This window comes from Macaca nemestrina, chromosome 15 (genome assembly GCF_043159975.1).
Source record: "Macaca nemestrina isolate mMacNem1 chromosome 15, mMacNem.hap1, whole genome shotgun sequence".
NCBI lineage: Eukaryota > Metazoa > Chordata > Mammalia > Primates > Cercopithecidae > Macaca > Macaca nemestrina.
Window position 1 is genome coordinate 31605723 of NC_092139.1, and position 19455 is coordinate 31625177.

Here is a 19455-nt window from a genome sequence, read left to right on the forward strand (position 1 = left end):
TGTCCCTCTTGGCCTGTCCGATTTCCCTGGCTGCCCTTCCGGGCTGTGAACTGTTCTTATGCCTGTTTGTGCTCTCATGATGAGCAATCATTTTCCTGGCATGCCTACCCCATCCCTTCCTACGAGGCCCCTCGTGTAACTGAAGGGCTCTGGGTACTGGGCAGGGCTGAGGTCTGGAGAACACGGGCCCTATTGTCTGTCCCAAGCATCCTGACATCAGGGAGGCCAGAAAGACAAGGCGGTCACCCACTGTCTGAGCAGGATGGCGCTTTGGTGATAAGGCTGAACACTCCAGAGGCCAGGCAACAGCAGTGATGACATCACCCACAGACGACATTAACTGAGTACCTACCATGTACCTGGAACTGTTCTCTCAAAATTTACTCCTCACCAAAGCCCTCCAAGGTGGGGACAATGACTATTCCCATTTTACGGAGAAGGAAACTGAGGCCCACAGAGGGGAAACTACATCCCAGAGTCAAAGAAGCATTAAGAGGCCAGGCCAGAGCTCCAAGCCTAGTTCATCTGCCCCCAGATCCACATTGATCAGAGTCCTCTGTCCACCACACTGACAAGATAAACAAAATATATGTCCCCTACCCTAAAGACATCCCACTGAAGATGGTCTTGAGGCTGACATGAAGGCAGGTGGGAATAGCTGGCTTTCTGATTCCTGAAGCACGGGGAGGTGGTCAAGACCGTGGACATCATCCACATGTGGCCCGATGTGGTCCAGACAGCTCAGACATCACCCAGATTGGCTCAGATGTGCCTGAATGTGACCCAGGTGTGGCTCAGCTATCCAGTCCCTAAGCCTGCCGGGGGCAAAATGACTCCTGTGCCAGGACAAAAAGACTCCAGACTGCAGGCATCACAGGCAAGTGTTTATTGATTGCAGAGTGGGATGGTCTGTAGAGCTCACACCCACACTCCCAGCTGGGACCCAGCCTTCCCTGATGGCCGCCATCCAAGTCTTCACTGGGAGACAGTAGAGCTGGGTTTCCACAAGGAGGCTGGGGTAAGCACAAGGCCATCCTGGAATTGGAGGGGAAAAGTCAGAAAACAGGCTTCTTTAACCTCTTGCCTTGTGGTTTATGCTGGTTTTGTCCTCCGTAAGGTGACAGCTGTCACTGGGGGACCATGACCCTGAACCTACAAATACAGAATTCTTGGAAAGGTCAAGGGTGGAGGGTCTGTGTGTGAACATTAATGCCACACTGGGTCCTCATGTCATCTCCATTTTGCAGATGGGGGCACTGAGACTTGAAGGTGGCAATCCCCTTTCCAAAGTCACGCACTCAGTAGGTGGCAGAAGTGGGATTTGCACTCATCACCTGCCTTGATCACCCCCTGCTTTGGGCCCCTCCTCTGCATGACCTAATGACAGTAAGGTGCCCATCTCAGTTAGCAGGCATTTACTACACACCTACTGTGTGCAGCCACTGACCACAACGGAGGACAAAGGAGACAGAAACTCCTGCCTTCCTGGAGTTTCAGCTCTACTCTAGCGGGGGAGAGATGACCCAGAGCCTGGCACACAGTGACTGTGGGCTGTTCTTTTCAAGGATAGTATTTGGGAGCGAGGGTGACACTGCCATAGTTCCTTTCCCCACCAGCAGATGCCATGGAGAGTCATTTGCTCACCAAGCATTTATTGAACACCTACTGTGTGCCAGGCCATGCCAAGCACTGGGGACAGAGGCATGGACAAGATGGACATGATCCCTGTCTTGAGCTGAGACCATCTGGCCACATGGTGTGTGTGTGTGTGTGTATATATGCGTGTGTAGTGTGTGTGTGTGGTGTGTATGTGTATGTGTGTGTATATGTGTATATGTGTAGTATATGTGTGGTGTGTGTATGTGTGTATATGTGTATGTGTGCAGTGTATATGTGTGTGTGTATGTACGTGTATAGGTGTATAAAGGTGTGTGTATGTGTGTATGTATGTGTATAGGTATATAAAGGTGTGTGTTTGTATGTGTATGTGTGTGTATGTGTGCAGTGTATATGTGTGTATGTGTGTATGTGTATAGGTGTATAAAGGTGTGTGTGTATGTGTAATGTGTACGTGTGTGTGTGTATGTGTATAGGTGTGTAAAGGGGTGTGTGTATGTGTGTGTGTATGTGTATAGGTGTGTAAAGGTGTGCGTGTGTGTATGTGTATGTATGTGCAAGTGCATCTCAGGCCTATGAGGTACCTGCCCTGGATGCTGCCTCAGATCCTGGACCTCCTTCCTCATCTTTCCTAGAACACCAACAATCCCTACCTCAAGGCCTTTGCACTTGACGTCTGATATGGTTTGGATCTGTGTCCCTGCCCAAATCTCATGTAGAACTGTGGCACCTGATGTTGGAGGTGGGGCCTAAGCTGACTGGATCATGGGGCTGGTTTCTCGTGAATGGTTTAGGGCCATCCCCTTGGTGCTGTTCTTGTGATGGTGAGTGTGTTCTCGTGAGATCTGGTTGTTTAAAAGTGTGTAGCGCCTCCCACCCTTTACTCCTGCTTGGGCCATGTGATGTGCGTGCTTGCCCTTCGCCTTCCGCCGTGATTGCAAGTTTCCTGAGGCCTCCCCAGAAGCTGAGCAGATGCCAGCATCTTGCTTCCTGTACAGCCTGCAGAACTGTGAGCCAATTAAACCTCTTTTCTTTATGAATTACCCAGTCTCAGGTATTTCCTTTCTTTTCTTTTTTTTTTGAGATGGAGTTTCCCTCTCGTTGCCCAGGCTGGTGTGCAGTGGCACGATCTCAGCTCACTGCAACCTCTGCCTCCTGGGTTCAAGCAACTCTCCTGCCTCAGCCTCCCAAGTAGCTGGGATTACAGGTGCCTGCCATCATGCCCAGCTAATTTTTGTATTTTTAGTAGAGACTGGTTTTCCCCATGTTGGCCAGGCTGGTCTCTAACGCTTGACCTCAGGCGATCCACCCACCTTGGCCTCCCGAAGTGCTGGAATTACAGGCATGAGCCACTGAGCCTGGCCTCCGGTATTTCCTTATAGCAGTGCGAGAACGGCCTAATACCCTGTCCTTCTGACAGGACACTTCTCCCAGCTACCCACAGGGCTCACCCTTCACCTCCTCAGGCATTGGCTCAAATGTCACCTCCTCAGAGAGGCCCTCCCTGACCACCCCATCTGAAACAGCACCCCTCGCCTGACATCACTCTCTCCTCCTGAACCTGCTTTATTTTTCTTCTCAGCCTTCCTCCACTCAGCCTGATGTCATATCTTTAGACTTATGTATCTGCCTCTTCTGCTAGAAGGTAGGCTTGAAAAAGATGGGAGTGTTTTCCAATTGTTCATTTCAGTGGCCTCAAGCACTCAGAGGCATGCCTTGTGTATGGAAGACCCTCGAAAAATATTTACTGAATGAATGAATGACAAGGAGGTGGAAAAAGTATACTGACCGCAGGCTAGGAGGGTCCCATCCTCAGCACAGCCAACCTTCTCACTTGCAGATGAGGAGGTGAGGCCCTGAGAGGGGAAATGACTTGCCCAGGGTCACCTGCAGGTTGGGATTGGAGTACAGGCCCCACCTGCCAGACAGGGCTCTCAGTGGCTGTGCCCTCCCTGGGGCATGATGTTTAGGCCCACACCCACTCACCTTGGTCAGTGAGGACTCAGCTGCCTCGAATCCCAAGGCCTTCACCACTGACACTGGGACCCCAGATCTTAATTTGCCTGAAATAACAAACATGGTCAGAAACTGATGGGCCTGGGGTGAGACTGGGCAGCCAGGGGCAGGCTCAGGGTTCCTGAAGGGAAGCCCCAGCCTGGCAGGCCTGATCAGACAGCCCTCTATGCCTCTGTTTGCGTGTTCTCTGGCCCCAGCATCGACCCAGCCTCATCTACCCTCCCTTTGCCTCTGGCACTGGCTTCTGGCTCCTCACAAAATGCAATCCTCTCATTCTCTTACACTCTTGCTCAAGAACCATCAGGGGCTCCCATTATCGCCAGCAGAGGTTTCTATACTTTGAGATTTTCCAGTCTAATAAAATAAAGAAATTAAAAAGATGGAGCTGGTATAGGTTACAAACTCTTCCCCCCCCCCCATTCAACCTGGGGCTGAATTAGAGTGTTGGGCACTGACTGTGCCAGACACCTCCTGATTTGTGCCTCTGAAGAAGGTACTTCTGTGTCCCCATTTTACAGATGGAGAAACTGAGGCTCAGGAGGATCGTGCAGCTTGACCAAGGCCAGGCACTAGCAAGACGGGGAACAGGGTCTGCTGAGGCACCCTCAGTTGTCTCTTTCACCTCTCTCGTTGCATTGTCTGCTTACACTTCTGTCTCCTTCCAGCCCTGCAAGGCTGGCCCACTGCATGGTTCATCTTTACAAGCCCAGCCTCTGGCACTAGCAAAGGAATTGGGCTGAGAAGATTCTTGGGAGGAGGTGGCTTTTGAAGCAGGCTCTGAGGGATGGCTGGGAGATGAATGAAAAGGGCCCCATTCATGGAGATGAGGGCAGGGGAAGTAAAGCCAGGCCCTGGGGAGAGAGGGGGCACAGATGGCAGAGGTACGCACCATTCTGGTTTGGCAGCAGAACGGAGAGGATGATCTCAGTGATGATGTTTTTCAGAACGTCAGGCTGTGAGAGAGAGAAGGGGGACTGTCACCCTGGCTGAGAATCCGAAGTCCCCCCCCTCATTCTGCGTGGGTATGGCTCCTCCCCACGGGTGAAGGCGGCTGGTGGAGATGTAGGAATTCCAGGTCCCCTGCTGATCAGAGCTGTGGGAGCTCCTAGGGACCAGATGGGCTGGGGTGGGCACGAACTCAGCTGCCCCTGGGGCCTGGTAGATGAGGGGATTGGGGTGCATTGGAGGATGCGCCATCCTCAGGGCCCTACCACTCTGTTGCAGCCAAATTTGCCCTGAGGGAATTTTGCCCTGCATTGCCTGAGCTTCTGACTTCTGGAGGGAAGCCTGAAGTCCTGATTTGCATGTGGAACTCTCCCTATTTTAAAATACTAGTTGCCAGGCACGGTGGCTCACGCCTGTAATCCCAATACTTTGGGAGGCCAAGGTGGGCGGATCATGAGGTCAGGAGATCGAGACCATCCTGACTAACACAGTGAAATCCCGTCTCTACTAAAAATACAAAAAAATAGCCGGGCGTGGTGGTGGACACCTGTAGTCGCAGCTGCTTGGGAGGCTGAGGCAGGAGAATTGCTTGAACCCAGGAGGTGGAGGTTGCAGTGAGCCACTGCACTCCAGCCTGGGCGATAGAGTGAGACTCCATCTCAAAAAAAAAAAAAAAAAAAGTCAAAAACAGTGAAAAACAAGTCATAAAAACCAGAGAACACACGCTGGACTGAGGTCTCCGGTTTGGTCTAACTCCCAGCAGGCAGGGGCTGTCTAGGGCACTGAGGCGTGTCTGTGTACGCAGAATGAGACTGTGAGTCAAGGGCACTTGTGTTCTAATTCAGGATCAAAACTTCACTGAAAGAAAGTGTGTATCTGTGAGTGTATTTGTGTGTGCATGTGTGTGTTCTCAGCTGTGTCTGACACACAATGGGTTCTCTGTAAACAGAGAACTGTAAAACAGAAAACTCGAGCCAGGAAGTTGGACTTTGGTGGAGACTGACCAGCACCCCCTGGTGCTTCTGTGGGGACCTTGTTTGAAGCAAGTCCTGGGCAATATCTCTTTTGAGAGTGGACCGTTCCAGGCCATCCCCTGTGCCCTCAGGCACCACCTGTTAACACTTACTTGGAACCAGCCAATCCCAGAGTTCATCAGCTGGATCCGATCAGAACTGCAATGGAAGATGCCTGTGAGAGCGGCCCCTGGAGTCCCACTCATTCACCATCCACTCATTCAACGGCGATTTACTGAGCACCTGTTGTGTGCCAGGCGCAGTGCGGGCTCTAGTGAACCACATAAAGTCCTTGCCTTGTGGAGCTTGCATTCTAACGGCAGAGGTGGGGTGGGGGGCATGGGGGAGGCACAGAAAACAAATAGCAGTCCAATAAGCAGAAAAATCAACCTGAGGGTCCGGGCGCGGTGGCTCACGCCTGTAATCCCAGCACTCTGGGAGGCCGAGGCGGGCGGATCACGAGGTCAGGAGATGGAGACCATCCTGGCTAACACGGTGAAACCCCGTCTCTACTAAAAATGCAAAAAATTAGCCGGGCGTGGCGGCGGGCGCCTGTAGTCCCAGCTACTTGGGAGGCTGAGGCAGGAGAATGGCGTGAACCTGGGAGGCGGAGGTTGCAGTGAGCAGAGATCACGCCACTGCACTCCAGCCTGGGCGACAGAGCGAGACTCCGTCTCAAAAAAAAAAAAAAAAAAAAAAAAAAATCAACCTCAGGAGTCAAGGCTGTGGTGGACAAGGAAGCCCAAACCCCTTCAAAGGGCGCCCCAATTCCTGGCTCCACAGTTTGTTGCTATGTAGGATTGTGGGCACAGGGCAGCCAGATAGTCTGATTTGATATGTTCACAACTCATTTATATTAAACAGTCCAGCCCTGTGTGGGCTGATCAAAACAGCCCTGGGCCTGACTTGTCCCCAGAGGCTCCAGCTGGCAGTCCCTGCACTCACTCTGGGGTCACAGGGAAGTGGTGAGGTGGGAGAACAGGCGGGGTGCAGGAGGCAGCTGGAGCCCTGCACTTCTGTTCCGGGTGACTGTCACTGCCACAGCCTGGGAGGTGTCCAGAGTGGGCTGCCCGCGGCCAGGGTTTGCCTGTGCTGTGGCTGCTGCAAAGCCTGCCTCATTTTCCTCCCCATTCCCTCACACGCAGTCCTTGTCAGCAGGAGCATCCGGGAGGGACCTCCCTGCCCGCCCTGGAGCTGCCTTCACCTGACAGCCACACAGTCAGTGTTTAAAGAAACCCATGGTTACTGGGCGGGACTCATTTCCATCAGCAGAATCTTCACGATGATTTGTGTGTTTACCTGATGTTATTCAAGTTGAGTATAAGCTCGTCACCTTTGGTGTAAAACTGAGCTTCCGAGCTGGCTTCCTGCAACAAGAGAAGATCAGGCCCCATGGCTCTTAATAGGATCCGAGTGTGGAGTTAGGGGTTATGCCGGGAGGCTCTGGGATCTGAATCTCAGTTCCTGGCTCTGTGACCTCGGCAAAGGGTTTGACCTTTCTGGGCCTCACTTTCCTCATCTGTTAAATGAGATAGTACTTGTACCCACGCCCCATTTCACAGATGACAATCTAGGCTTGCTGTAGGGAATGATAATGATGATGATGATGATGACGACAGCAGCCACTACGCATGGAGCCTGCACTCCCTTACCCTAGTGTGTAGGTGGCCCAGCTCAGGCAGTTTTCGTATTCCATTTTTTCTGGACACACTGATTGGCTCAAGAATGGGCAACTGACTCAGGCTCATTCGATGGGAGTCAGCCCTGAGATGCTGGAACTATTGGAAAGATAGATTCTTCCTGCTAGGACTGCCAAGCTGATAGGATAGGAGCCTAATGCAGCCTGGGCACTTCCGTGAGGGAATAGCTTGCCTGAGGGGAAGGCAGCACAGAGGAAAACAGGGCTGCTAGGTGGAAGAGAGGGGAATGAAGAGGATATTGTTTGAGCACCTGGGTCCAGCTATTCCTGAAGCCAAGAGCATCGAGACTTTTTAGTTACAGGAGCTAATACAATTCCTTTTATGCATATGAGTTGAGTTTCTGCCCAGAGATCCCTGACTAGTAAAGTCACAGGGTTAGAATTGGGCCCACAAAGCTCCTGGCTCTTGGTTCAGAGCTCCCTTTCCCCTGTCCCTGCTGAGTGATGAGAGTGGTGGCAATGTTTAACAAAGCAGGAGGGTGAACAGGAAAAGTGGACAGAAGGGTCCCCCTGGCTGCTGCCAACATGGCAGACAGCTGAACTCACGATGCCCAGGGTGAACAAAGGGCGGAGGGCTTCACTGGAGGCAAACACTTCCAGCACGATCAGCTGGGCCACCCTGGCGTGGCCTTGGTCCGTGAAAAACTCGGGAGTGTCCTGAGTTAGGATCTTCACGATCTGGGTAGATCCCAGCTTATCTGCAGCCTGGAAGGAGATCAGAGCCACAGGTGGCCTCCCAAGTGCCCACCACGGCCCACAGGCCCTGTGTGGCCTGGCCCTGCCTGCCTTCGTGGGCTCCCTGCTCCCTCTCGTGCTCCAGCCACTCTGTCCTTCTTGCAGATCCTTGAATGTTGTGTTGTTCTCCCTACCTGGCAGCCTTTGGTCTCCTGTTCCCTCTGTCTGGAATACCCTTCCCTTCAGGGAGCCCTCCCTGGTGTCCCAGACTATGTCAGGGGCCCAGAGTGTTCTCATGGCCCCTAGAACCTGTCCTGTGTTACTGCACCTGTCATGGAAACACTATCTGTGTGATGATTTGCTTCAGGTCAAACTGGCCTGCTAGACTGAAATCTCTGTGCGGACAGGGATGCGGTTTGAGCGTCCCAGTGCTGGAATGAAATGCTAGTCCCAACAGATTCTCCTCCCCAGAGGCCTGTGTCCAGACCACAGCAAACACCCATCAAGCTGTGGATGGCAAACGCACCAACCTTTTCATTGATCAGTCCGATGCTTGACTTCAGCCGACGGGCTATCTCAGGAAGCTGAGGGTGAGAGGAGCCAGAGAAGGTCAGCTGGAGGGCACAGGGAGGCACATCTCCTGCACCCCACTGCTGGGAGGAAGGTTTCCCAGGACCCCAGAAAAGCTGGGTGGGCCCAGTGACCCAAGCCATGTGTCTGTCATTGGTGGAAAAACAGCCCCTAGGTCAGCTTCTGTGGGGCACGGGGTCCTGCTGGGCTGGACTTCTACTGTGGGCTGGTGATGGCTGTGGGGCTGCAGGCAGCTTGCTGATCTCAGAGGACATAGAGAGGTGATTTCATTATCACTACAACCATGAATGGGCTAGTTGGTGACACTCCCTATTTCCCGCCATCCCAGTCCCTCAAGAGCTGGGTTATCAGTTGTCTGTCAGCTGCTCTGAAGTCCTGCTATCCTCCCATAACATTGGACCAACCCTTTCCCCCTCTGGACCTCAATTTCCCCATCAGTCACCCAGGAGGAGGTGGCACAACCTAGTTGACTGGTGGTGGTTATCTGCTGTGCCCTGTTAATAAGGATTCCAAGGTTGTGTCAGCATCCAGACTCAGTAGGAAGAACAGCCCTGATCGATTAGTGATGTCTGTCATGAGTGCCATAGTGGTGAGCAGTGGCACAGTCGCCATCCCTGGACTACTCACTATCTGAGATGTATTTATCAGCCCTGGACTACTGCGTATCTCAGATGCCTTTTGATTCCACATGACTGTTGTTTGGTAGAGGAAACAGGTGCATCAGATTCCAGAGGGCAGAACCATGACGGGCTGGATGTTACAGGGAGGATTTTCGGTTTAGAGCTATGTCAGAGGCAGGGTCTGTTAGGGGAGGGAGTGAGCTCTCCATTACTGGAAGGATTTAAACTGAGCCTGATGGGGGATTCCTGCTTAGGGGCACCCTGTGCAGGAAATTCCTATGATGCAGCCTGGGCGGCCCTATTCTCTGTCTTGTGCTGAGGCTTACCACAGAGTCCAACAGGACTATGAATTCTTCTGGAGGGAGCATAGCAGCCACTGCAGCTTTCACCACATCCTGACTCACAATGAAGCTGAATGGGGCGTTGTCCAGGGAGGGCACTGCCAGCGAAGCTGCAGAGTTATTGAACCACTTGGTCACCTTTCCCTGTGAGTCCAACAACTTGGCCTGAGGAGACAGAGCAGGGAGTGGCCTGAGAATTTTAATTCTGCAGCTTACCGAGTAACAACCTAGAAGGAAATGACACCGTTTAGCCTGTTTCCTTTTTTTGCATGTGTTGCCAGGAAGCTTAGCCTGGAACTCAGGTGCCTGGCAACATCTACTCCATCTTTGCCCCTCGGATAATCTCTGACTTTTATTTTTTATACTAGACATCTTAGTTTTTTTCCCATGCTTCAACTTCTCAGATACCTCCAACCCTTTGGATGGAGGGAAAATTAAAAACTGCAACAAAATGGATGAAACTATTTGATGCTGCGGTTTTCCAAAGGATCCACAGAAACTAGTCCAGGGGCCAGGCGTGGTGGCTCATGCTTGTAATCTTAGCACTTTGGGAGGCCGAAGTGGGAGGATCATTTGAGCCCAGGAGTAGGAGACCAGCCTGGGCAACATGGTGGAACTCCATCTCTACAAAAAACACAAAAAATTAGCTGGGTGTGGTGGCAAGTGCCTACAGTCCCAGCTACTCAGGAGGCTGAGGTGAGAGGATTGCTTGAGCCCAGGAGGTCAAGGCTGCAGTGAGCTGTGATGGCACCACTGCACTCCAGCCTGGGTGACAGAGTGAGACTCAGTCTCAAAAAAACAAAACAAAACAAACCTAGTCTGGGATTTATGCTACCAGGATGGTCTGGCCCTTCGGGGCATCCAGCCACAGCATGGCTGTGCAGCCCCACACGGGACAGGGAGCTGACTGTTACTGGGCGCTTCCCGTCTGCCAGGCATGGTGTGGTCTCATTTCATCCTCTCCTCAGTGGCCATTATTGCTGACATTTTGCAGACAAGGAAACTGAGGCTCAGGGAGGTGAAGGAACTTGCTCAAAGTCACACAGCCTGGGAGTCACGGAGCTGGGAGAGAAACTTAGGTCTGTGTTTCTTGGTCCTTGGCTTTTGTTTCAAGGTTGTCAGAGGTTTGGGGATTGGCAGGGACTTGCCTGAGAGAAAGGCTGAGGACCCAGTGTCCCCACTCGGGCCTCTGAGTGGGGAAACTGGGGGTGAGGGCAGATCTCCCGGGTGGAGGTTCTTTGGCTTTGGGGCTCTGCTGGGTGGCTTTTCTCCCTTAGCATGGCTTGCATGGGACGTATTCAGCCGGCAGTGATTTTTCTAGATCAGCCCGCGTGTCCTAACGGTGACCAGGATTTTCTCTCCTAATACAGGCCCATGCTATCTGACTCCTGGTGGTCAGAGAAGGGCAGTGATGTCCCCGCTTCACCCTCAAGGTCGTGGGACACTCACCCCCAGGTAGAGCTGAATGGTGTCGCCCTTGATGGCAGGAGACAGAAGGTCAAACTCCAGACGGTCAGTGCTGAGGGAAATGGGCACTGCTCAGGGACAAGAAGAAAGTTCTATGAGGATGGAGGGCAGTACTGGAGGGGGAAATTGGGGGGCTGCTTCCAGGTGGGGCTGTACTGTTGCATGGGGGGCAGGTAGAGAGGAGCAGATAATAATGATGTTGATAATATGATGCAAACAGTGATGACATTGACTGACATTTATCGAGCATCCACCAAGTGCCAGGCCTCTGCATGTCAGCTGGTTCATCTGCATGATAAGCTTAGGAAGTAGGTCTTATTATTACCCCCTTTTACAAATGCGGAAACCAAGGCTGAGGAAAGTGAAATGACCTGTTTAAAGCCATACTGCGGGAGCATGTGAACCCAGTCGGTTTTATGCCAAAGTCCCGGATTGGAACGAAACTGAACTATTGTTTGTAACTCCACCGCCCCTACCAGACTAAAAGCCGCGTCCCCGCACGCAGGAGGTTCTGGGTCTGGACACCCTATGAGCACCTGGATCTCAAGGAAGCTTAGGCTGGAAGTCAGAGGCCTGGTAACATCCACTCCGAAATCCAACTGGCTCCTCTGCTCCCCCGAAGATCTCGTGTTCGCGTCAGAATTCCCCACTTGGCCGCCAGGTGGCGGTGGCGAGTCACCTGACCCGGTGTATGGCCGAGGACGGCGAGTGCTGGAGGAGCCAGGGACCCGCCGCCTCCTGCTCCAGGGAGAGCTCCGGGCCCGTCCTCGGGACAGCGGAGGAGCCAGCTGGACTTCGGTTTGAGCCCCAGCGACCTTGGTTGGTCTCTTCTTGCCTCTGAAACTGTTTCCTCGTCTTAAAATGAGGGTATAGTGCCCGCCAGGGCAGCACATGTACTAAAATCGGAAGGACACAGAGAAGATGAGCATGACTCCTGTAAAAATTATTTTTAAAAAAGAAAAAAGGAAAGAAACGGCGGTAGAATAGTAATTCCTGCCTCATGTATAGAAGCGGCACCTAGTAACGGCTCAATCTGAATGATACCCGCTCGGAACTCGAGTCTTCCCCTATCACCAACTGCCTTGTGAGCTTGGACAGTGACTTAATTGCTGGGAGACTGTTTCATCACAGTGAAGCGGGGTCATGACTGCTACCTCGTGGAGTTGTCTGAGGAGTCAGTGAGACGTGCCTACAAAACACCCAGCGGGAGGGCGTGGCCCATGGCAGACGCCCTGTGGTGCTCAGTGCACGTTCCTCTCCCTTCTCCTCTCTGGTCGCCCTTGGAATGAGCCTCTTCTGATCCCAAACAGCAGTCGGTAGACTTTTATTCTTTCCTGCCAGTTTCCACTCTGGGGGCCTGAGCAAGACAGAGTTCTGATGTGGGGACAGGAGCCTGTATCCTCCCATATCTGCTACGCTGGGGGCGGGAGAAATGACTTCTTTCCATCTTCGCCCTTTGAATCATCTCTGATTTTTATTTTTTAAACCAGATATCTCAGTTTTTAACCCATGCTTTAACTTCTTAGATGCCTCAAACCCTTTGGATGGAGGGAAAATTTAAAACTGCAACGAGATGGATAGAAGTATTATTTGATGCTGCAGTTTTCCAAAGGATCTGTAAAAACTAGTCCAGGGTTGCGTGTGATGGCTCATGCTTGTAGTCTTAGCATCTTCTGTCTGTCCATCCATCCATCCATCCATCCATCCATCCATCCATCCATCCGTCCATCCATCCATTTAGCATGCATTTGTAAGCGCTTCTCTGTGCCAGGAGGAACACCTGCTATGTGCCCGGAACTTTCTTTTGGACTTTCATTCCTCACTAACAATCCTATGATGTAGGGATGGTTAAGCCCCATTTTATGGATGAGAAAACCGAGGATGAGGAGGTAAAGTAGCTTTCCTAAAGTCATGGAGCAAGTCAGGGGCAGAGCTGGGAATTGAACTTGGGGCATCCGCTAGCCTGACAATCGCACACATAGTAGGAGCTCATGAAGTCCTAGTCATGGCGAATTTCTTTTTCTTTTTTTTTTTTTTGAGACGGAGTCTCGCTGTGTCGCCCAGGGTGGAGTGCAATGGCCGGATCTCAGCTCACTGCAAGCTCTGCCTCCCGGGTTTTTACGCCATTCTCCTGCCTCAGCCTCCCGAGTAGCCGGGACTACAGGCGCCCACCACCTCGCCCGGCTAGTTTTTTGTATTTTTTAGTAGAGACGGGGTTTCATCGGGTTAGCCAGGATGGTCTCGAACTCCTGACCTCGTGATCCGCCCGTCTCGGCCTCCCAAAGTGCTGGGATTACAGGCTTGAGCCACCGCGCCCGGCCGTCATGGCGAATTTCTGTCTGCGCATCTTGGGCAGGGATCAACTGGTGCTTGTCTCACCTGCTGCTGGGCCTGAGTGGCAGCTCAGGCCTGGCTTGAGGAGGCCTTCCCTTGGTGGAGTCAGGGTCTGGAGGCCAGCTCCATAGTAAAGGAAAAAGTGGGAGAGAGAGCAGAGCACCTACCTTTCACCAGCTGCAGGAGGTCTGCATACATGCCATTGAAGGAAGCCTTGATCACAGGACACAGCTGCAACAGCATAAGCGAGGGGTTCCATCAGGGAGGGGCCAGAATGCGGCCCCACAGGAACCTGTGCCGGCCCACCTGGCCTGAGTCCTCCTGCTGTGCCCACGGCCAGCCAGTTTCCATCCATGGGTTGAGGACTCATTCGTACGTTCACCCCAGCCTGCAGGGCCAGCTGGGACCTTTTACAGTGGTTCGTCCCTTGCCCTGCGCCCAGGGTGAGCTTGGCCTGCCAGAAGCCCTCCCTTTCTGACTCCTTGTCTTGCTCACAAGAGTCTGTGTTTTCCATGAGAGTGAAATGGAGGCCGGGTGCAATGGCTCATGCCTGTAATCCCAGCACTTTGGGAGGCCAAGGTGGGTGGATCGCTTGAGGCCAGGAGTTTGAGACCAGCCTGGCCAACATGGTGAAACCTCATCTCTACTAATGATACAAAAAGCCAGGCATGGTGATGCACTCCTGTAATCCCAGCTACTTGGTTGGCTGAAGCACGAGAATTGCTTGAACCTGGGAGGTGGAGGTTGCAGTGAGCTGGGATCGCGTCACTGCACTCCAGCCTGGGTGACAGAGCAAAACTCTGCTTTAAAAGAAAAAAAAAAAGAGTCAAATGGAGAATTTGTTTATTCGTACAGCAAGTTGCTACTGAGTTCTTTCCACATGTCAAACTCTAGAACAGAGGCCAGCAAGGCAGACCTGACCAGACTCCTGGGCAATCTCTTTGTGCCCTTTGTGGCTTTCTAGCCCAACACATCCCTTTGCTCACCGGGCACTTCTCTTCCTAAAATTGCCAGCAGTCCTCAACAGGGGGCGATTTTGTCCCCAAGGAGACATTTCAAAATTTCTAGAGACATTTTTAGTTGTCACAACTTGGAAGGGATGAGGGTGTTACTGGCATCTAGTGGGTGGAGGCCAGGGATGCAGCTAAACATCCTACTGTGCACAGGACAGCCCCGACAAAGAATTCTCCAGCCCAAAATGTCAGTAGTGCCAAGGTTGAGAAACTGACCTCACCTAACGCTGACCTGAGCTGTTCTGCTTAGGGAGAAGGTCAAACATTTGACTCACTTTTCAGGGCAGTGCTCTAAGATTATTGAGGACATTTTTTGTCTTGTTGACCACCCCTTAATACTCTCGAGGAATGACAATGCATTTGAGAAATGTTAACTCTTATGAATAACCGTTCCCTGCTCCTGGCTGCATTGCCAATCTGGAGCCCAGAGACAATGGAAGACTCTTGGCTCAGAGACTCCCAGCAGGCACTGCCAGCGGAGCCTGTTTCTCACTGGAAAGGTTTCCCGGGGAACCTCTGCATTTTATCCCACAATTCCCCATCCTTCATTTTTATCAGCAGGTCTCAACCCTGGCTACACAGTAGAGTCCTCTGGGATACTAGGACCCACCCAGACCAGTTACTTCCGAATCTGGGGTAGGGCCTAGCCATTAGTATTTTTTAAAGGCTTCTGAGGTTGTGATGGCTCTGATGTACAACCAGGGTTGAGATCCATGGATTTACACTGAAAAAGATTTCAACATTTTCCCTCCCTCCCTCCCTCCCTCCCTCCCTCCCTCCCTCCCTTCCTTCCTTCCTTCCTTGCCTTCTTTCCCTTCTTTCTTTCCTTCCTTCCTTCCCTTTTTTCCTTCCTTCCTTCCTTCCTTCCCTTCTTTCTTTCCTTCCTTCCTTCCTTCCTTCCTTCCTTCCTTCCTTCCTTCCTTCCTTCCTTCCTTCCTTCCTTCCTTCCTTCTTTCCTTTCCTCCCTCCCTTCTTCCCTTCCTCCCTTCCTCCTTTCCTTCCTTCTTTCTTCCTTTCTTTGAGTCTCACTCCGTCACCCAGGCTGGAGTGCAGTGGCGCAATCTCGGCTCACTGCAACCTCCACCTCCTGGGTTCAAGCTATTCTCCTGCCTCATCCTCCCCAATTCTCCTGCCCCATCCTCCTGAGTAACTGGGATTACAGGCGCCCACCACCACGTACAGCTAATTTTTGTATTTTTAGTAGAGATGGGGTTTCACCATGTTGGCCAGGCTGGTCTTGAGCTCCTGATCTCAGGTGATCCTCCTGCCTTGGCCTCCCAAAGTGCTGGGATTACAGGAGTGAGCCACCAAGACCAGCCTAGCCAGATTTTTTTCATGCATCTTATGGAATACTCACAATTATATAAAGCAAGTCATTACATCATCCCCATTTTATTTTTTTATTTTTAACTACTATTATTATTTTTTGAGATAGAGTTTCTCTCTGTCTCCCAGGCTGGAGTGCAGTGGCGTTATCTCAGCTCACTCCAACCTCTGCCTCCTGGGTTCAAGTGATTCTTCTACCTCAGCCTCCCAAGTAGTTGGAATTACAGGCACACACCACTGTGCCCAGCTAATTTTTGTATTTGTAGTAGAAATGGGGTTTCGCCATGTTGGCCAGGCTGGTCTCAAATTCCTGACCTCAGTTGATCTACTGGCCTTGGCCTCCCAAAGTGCTGGGATTACAGATGTGAGCCACTGCGTCTGGTCTCAACATTTTCTAAATGAGCTCCTACCAGACGCTCACCTCTCAAACGTACTGTGCCTTTTCTCTTCATGCCAAATAAAATATTCCTAAGACCATCATATCAAATCCAGTGAGTGCAGTGGATTTGCTGATGATGAATGGGATGCCGGCTTTCTCACTCTGTTCTTCCTGCTGAGCTTTTCACCATTAAAGACAGATACTGTGCAAGGAGCATTGTATAATTCTAAGTTTTTGTCATCTTTTCTAGTGGAAAATATATTTTTAACTATTAAAGTGTGATGCCAAATAAAATATGGTTTTGCTGGAGGCTGGGAAGAAAATTTACAGCTGGGTCCTACTTTATGAAATTCCTACCTTAAAACAGATAAATAACATTATTCGAAGAAAAAAACAAAATTTTCTTTCTTACATAAGAAAATTCCAATTTTATGAAATTTTTCACTTTTGGATTCCCTTTAAAAAACTCCATGGATATGTACCTTTGCTAACAGGTCAGAGTCTCAACATTCTAACTCTAACAAGCCATTGTCTTGCACTCTGATATCACACAATTCATTATATTCATTGTTCATTATATTCATTATATCACACAATTCATTAATTCATTATATTCACTTCCTCCCTTCTTATCTCTTCTCTCTCTGTCTCTCCCCATTCTCTCTCCAAAAAAGTACTGGAGAAAGGTAGCTTGAATTGGGCTGAATCAACATTGCTTCTGAAATTCACCTTTTAAGATCTTATTTGAGCTTTATTTAGTTTTTGATTATTCACCTATTTTTCCCTGGCCTCTTTAATATGTAGATATTTCGACTATTAAAATAATGGATCTTCCTTTGACTATACATGCTACTCTTAAGCTTTGCTAGTGCAGAAGCAGAAGTTGAAAATCATAACTCCAGCTTAATAGAGAAACAAACGTAATCGTATATTGTACAGTTGATGTATATTTCACAAAATGGAGATTAAATGATTTACTGTATTTTTCTTGAAGGTAAGGACATGGAAACCAATTTGGAGAAAAATAAAAATCTCCATTTTTTTTAAAGCACTCTTAATAAAATCACATTGTTTGTATAAAGCATTGTGTTATTTATTTGTTTAGTTTTTGAGACAGGGTCTTGCTGTGTTGCCCAGGCTGGAGTGCAGTGGCACAATTGTGACTCACTGCAGCCTCAACCTCCTAGGCTCAAGTGATCCTCCTGCCTCAGCCCCCCGAGTAGCTGGGACCACAGGGACACACCATCATGCCCAGCTATTCTAATGTTTTGTTTTTTGTAGTGATGGGGTTTCTCTGTTTTCCAGGCAAGTCTCAAACTCCTGGGCTCAAGTGATCCTTCTGCCTCGACCTCCCCAAGTGCTGAGATTACAGGCGTAAGCCTCTGGCCCTGGCCTAAAATACTGTTTTAAATATTGCTACTGTCATTTTAAAGAACTCTTAATAAAATCACATTATTTTAAAAAGGATTTCCTGGAATGTTTTTGTAAATTATTAAATACAATGTACCTATTTGATAATTACAAGTATTGTATAATGACTTCAAAACATAGATCTGATTTAAAGGCTGACACCAAGAACAGCCTCTTAAAAATACTAGTGCATGTGGATGGAGGTGGGAAGGCAATCTGCAAAAGATCAAAGTGCTCCTGGATGAAAGTAAAAGGATTATGGATATTTTTTCACCAATTTTTTTTTTAAATTATTGCATCATCTTTTCAAAGAAAAAAGTCGCCAGGCACTGTGGCTCATGCCTATAATCCCAGCACTTTGGGAAGCTGAGGCAGGCTGATCACCTGAGGTCAGGAGTTTGAGACCAGCCTGGCCAACATGGCGAAAACGCTGTCTTTACTAAAAATATAAAAATTAGCCATGCCTGGTGGTGCTCGTTTGTAATCCCAGCCACTTGGGAGGCTGAGGCATGAGAATTGCTTGAACCTAGGAGGCGGAGTTTGCAGTGAGCTGAGATGGCGCCACTGGACTCCCACCTGGGCAACAGAGCAAGAGCCTGTTTCAGAACAAACAAACAAAAACAAAAATCAAACAAAAAAGTCTTATTACAAGAAATATTAGCTATTTGACAAGGTGTTTTGACCCTAGATGGGGTGGCCCATTGTTAGGATCACATCTTGGAATTTACAGTGGAAATCACTGGTCAATGTGGATGAATTCAATTTACAAAGTTTTAGTATACCTGTGACAAATAGGGGCAACTATCACCTGTGTTTACTGACTCAGAAAAAAAATCCAAAAGGACCTGGTGGGTGGTGCAGCCCTGAAGACCATAGCCAGATAGATGTGTGACTGTGCCATGCTAGAGCCAGCTCGTACTAGCTTTTGAGAACCAACTGTTAAATTTTCACAAATTTCTGAGCTGGGTGCTAAGCCCAGACATTGTTACAAATTAAATATATAAACACAATTAAATAAATTATGTTAAAACAAATTTAATAAAGCTTAAAATGCATTGCTTCCTAATTATTTTGCTGTATTTTACTACTATCTATTACTCCTGAGGTCATGTTTATGTATCTGTTTAGTGGAAATATACGGTCGTGTGCTATTGTACATCTTTTGCCAACTCTGTTCAGTGACATCACACTGGTCGCCTAAAATTGGCCCCGAAGGGAGTATTTCCACCAGGGAAATCCGCAAAAGCTACAAATCAGGGTTGCCTTCCCTCAACAACCCCTCCAGAGACAACTATTAAAAATTTATCAGCACGTCACTGTTCAAGGGCTCCTGGCTGACTTTTAGCAGTCCCATGACCTTGACCTCAACTGTCTGCCTGGGTCAATGGCCCACCCCACTCCATGACTCTTTGCTATCCTGCCCCCGATAATTCTTTCAGCAAAGCCCACCCAAGGAGACTCCCGTTAATTAGCACCAGCTTGCAGTTCCACCCAAGCCCTACAGGGGCGCAATGTCCACAGGCCAGAGAGGCCCTGATTCCACTCACCTGGTTTTTCACTAGATTCGGCAGGGCTGGCACCAGAAGGTTCATGACCTCCTTAGCTAAGGCGTTCACCAGGAAGGAGAACCTTTCAGGGAAGAGAGCATGAGAGACATTAGGCAGGTGAGAGATGATCACCCCCTCCCCTATTTTACAGAGGGAGAAGCTGAGTCTAGGTGAGGAAGGAACCTGCCCAAGGTCACAGGACGTGTCAGAGATGGGGCTGGGCTGGGAGTAGCCCCTGAGCCAGGTGTAGGCAGCAGCAAAGAGTTATCAGAAAGCAGCGGCTGGGTGTTGTCATTGGAACTGTATGCTGGGTACTGGGATAATGGGAGCTGGCATTGCTCCCTGTCCTCCTGCTAAGAAGGGAAGGGGGGGCGCCATGTTTTTGGGCACCACCATGCCCGTGCACTGTTCTGAGTGCTTGATGGCTGTTGCCTGATCAGTTTTCTCACCACTGCCTGGAAG

At 50.1% G+C, this 19455-nt stretch overlaps 1 protein-coding gene across 2 annotated transcripts in view; it reads right to left on the reverse strand.

Annotated features, from left to right (window-relative positions):
- Positions 1 to 871: 871 nt before the first annotated feature.
- LOC105496210 (BPI fold containing family B member 1) overlaps positions 872 to 19455 on the reverse strand; it is a 35869-nt gene continuing 17285 nt past the window's right edge. For both annotated transcript variants that reach the window (XM_011766396.2, XM_011766395.2), the window contains exons 6-16: positions 18994 to 19075; positions 13486 to 13549; positions 10967 to 11052; positions 9503 to 9682; positions 8496 to 8549; positions 7837 to 7995; positions 6891 to 6958; positions 5705 to 5750; positions 4523 to 4586; positions 3604 to 3680; positions 872 to 1035 (exon numbers count right to left, since the gene is read on the reverse strand). In XM_011766396.2, coding sequence (XP_011764698.2) covers positions 976 to 1035; positions 3604 to 3680; positions 4523 to 4586; positions 5705 to 5750; positions 6891 to 6958; positions 7837 to 7995; positions 8496 to 8549; positions 9503 to 9682; positions 10967 to 11052; positions 13486 to 13549; positions 18994 to 19075 — 940 coding nt within the window. In that variant the 3' untranslated portion in view covers positions 872 to 975. The remainder of the gene's footprint in view (positions 1036 to 3603; positions 3681 to 4522; positions 4587 to 5704; positions 5751 to 6890; positions 6959 to 7836; positions 7996 to 8495; positions 8550 to 9502; positions 9683 to 10966; positions 11053 to 13485; positions 13550 to 18993; positions 19076 to 19455) is intronic.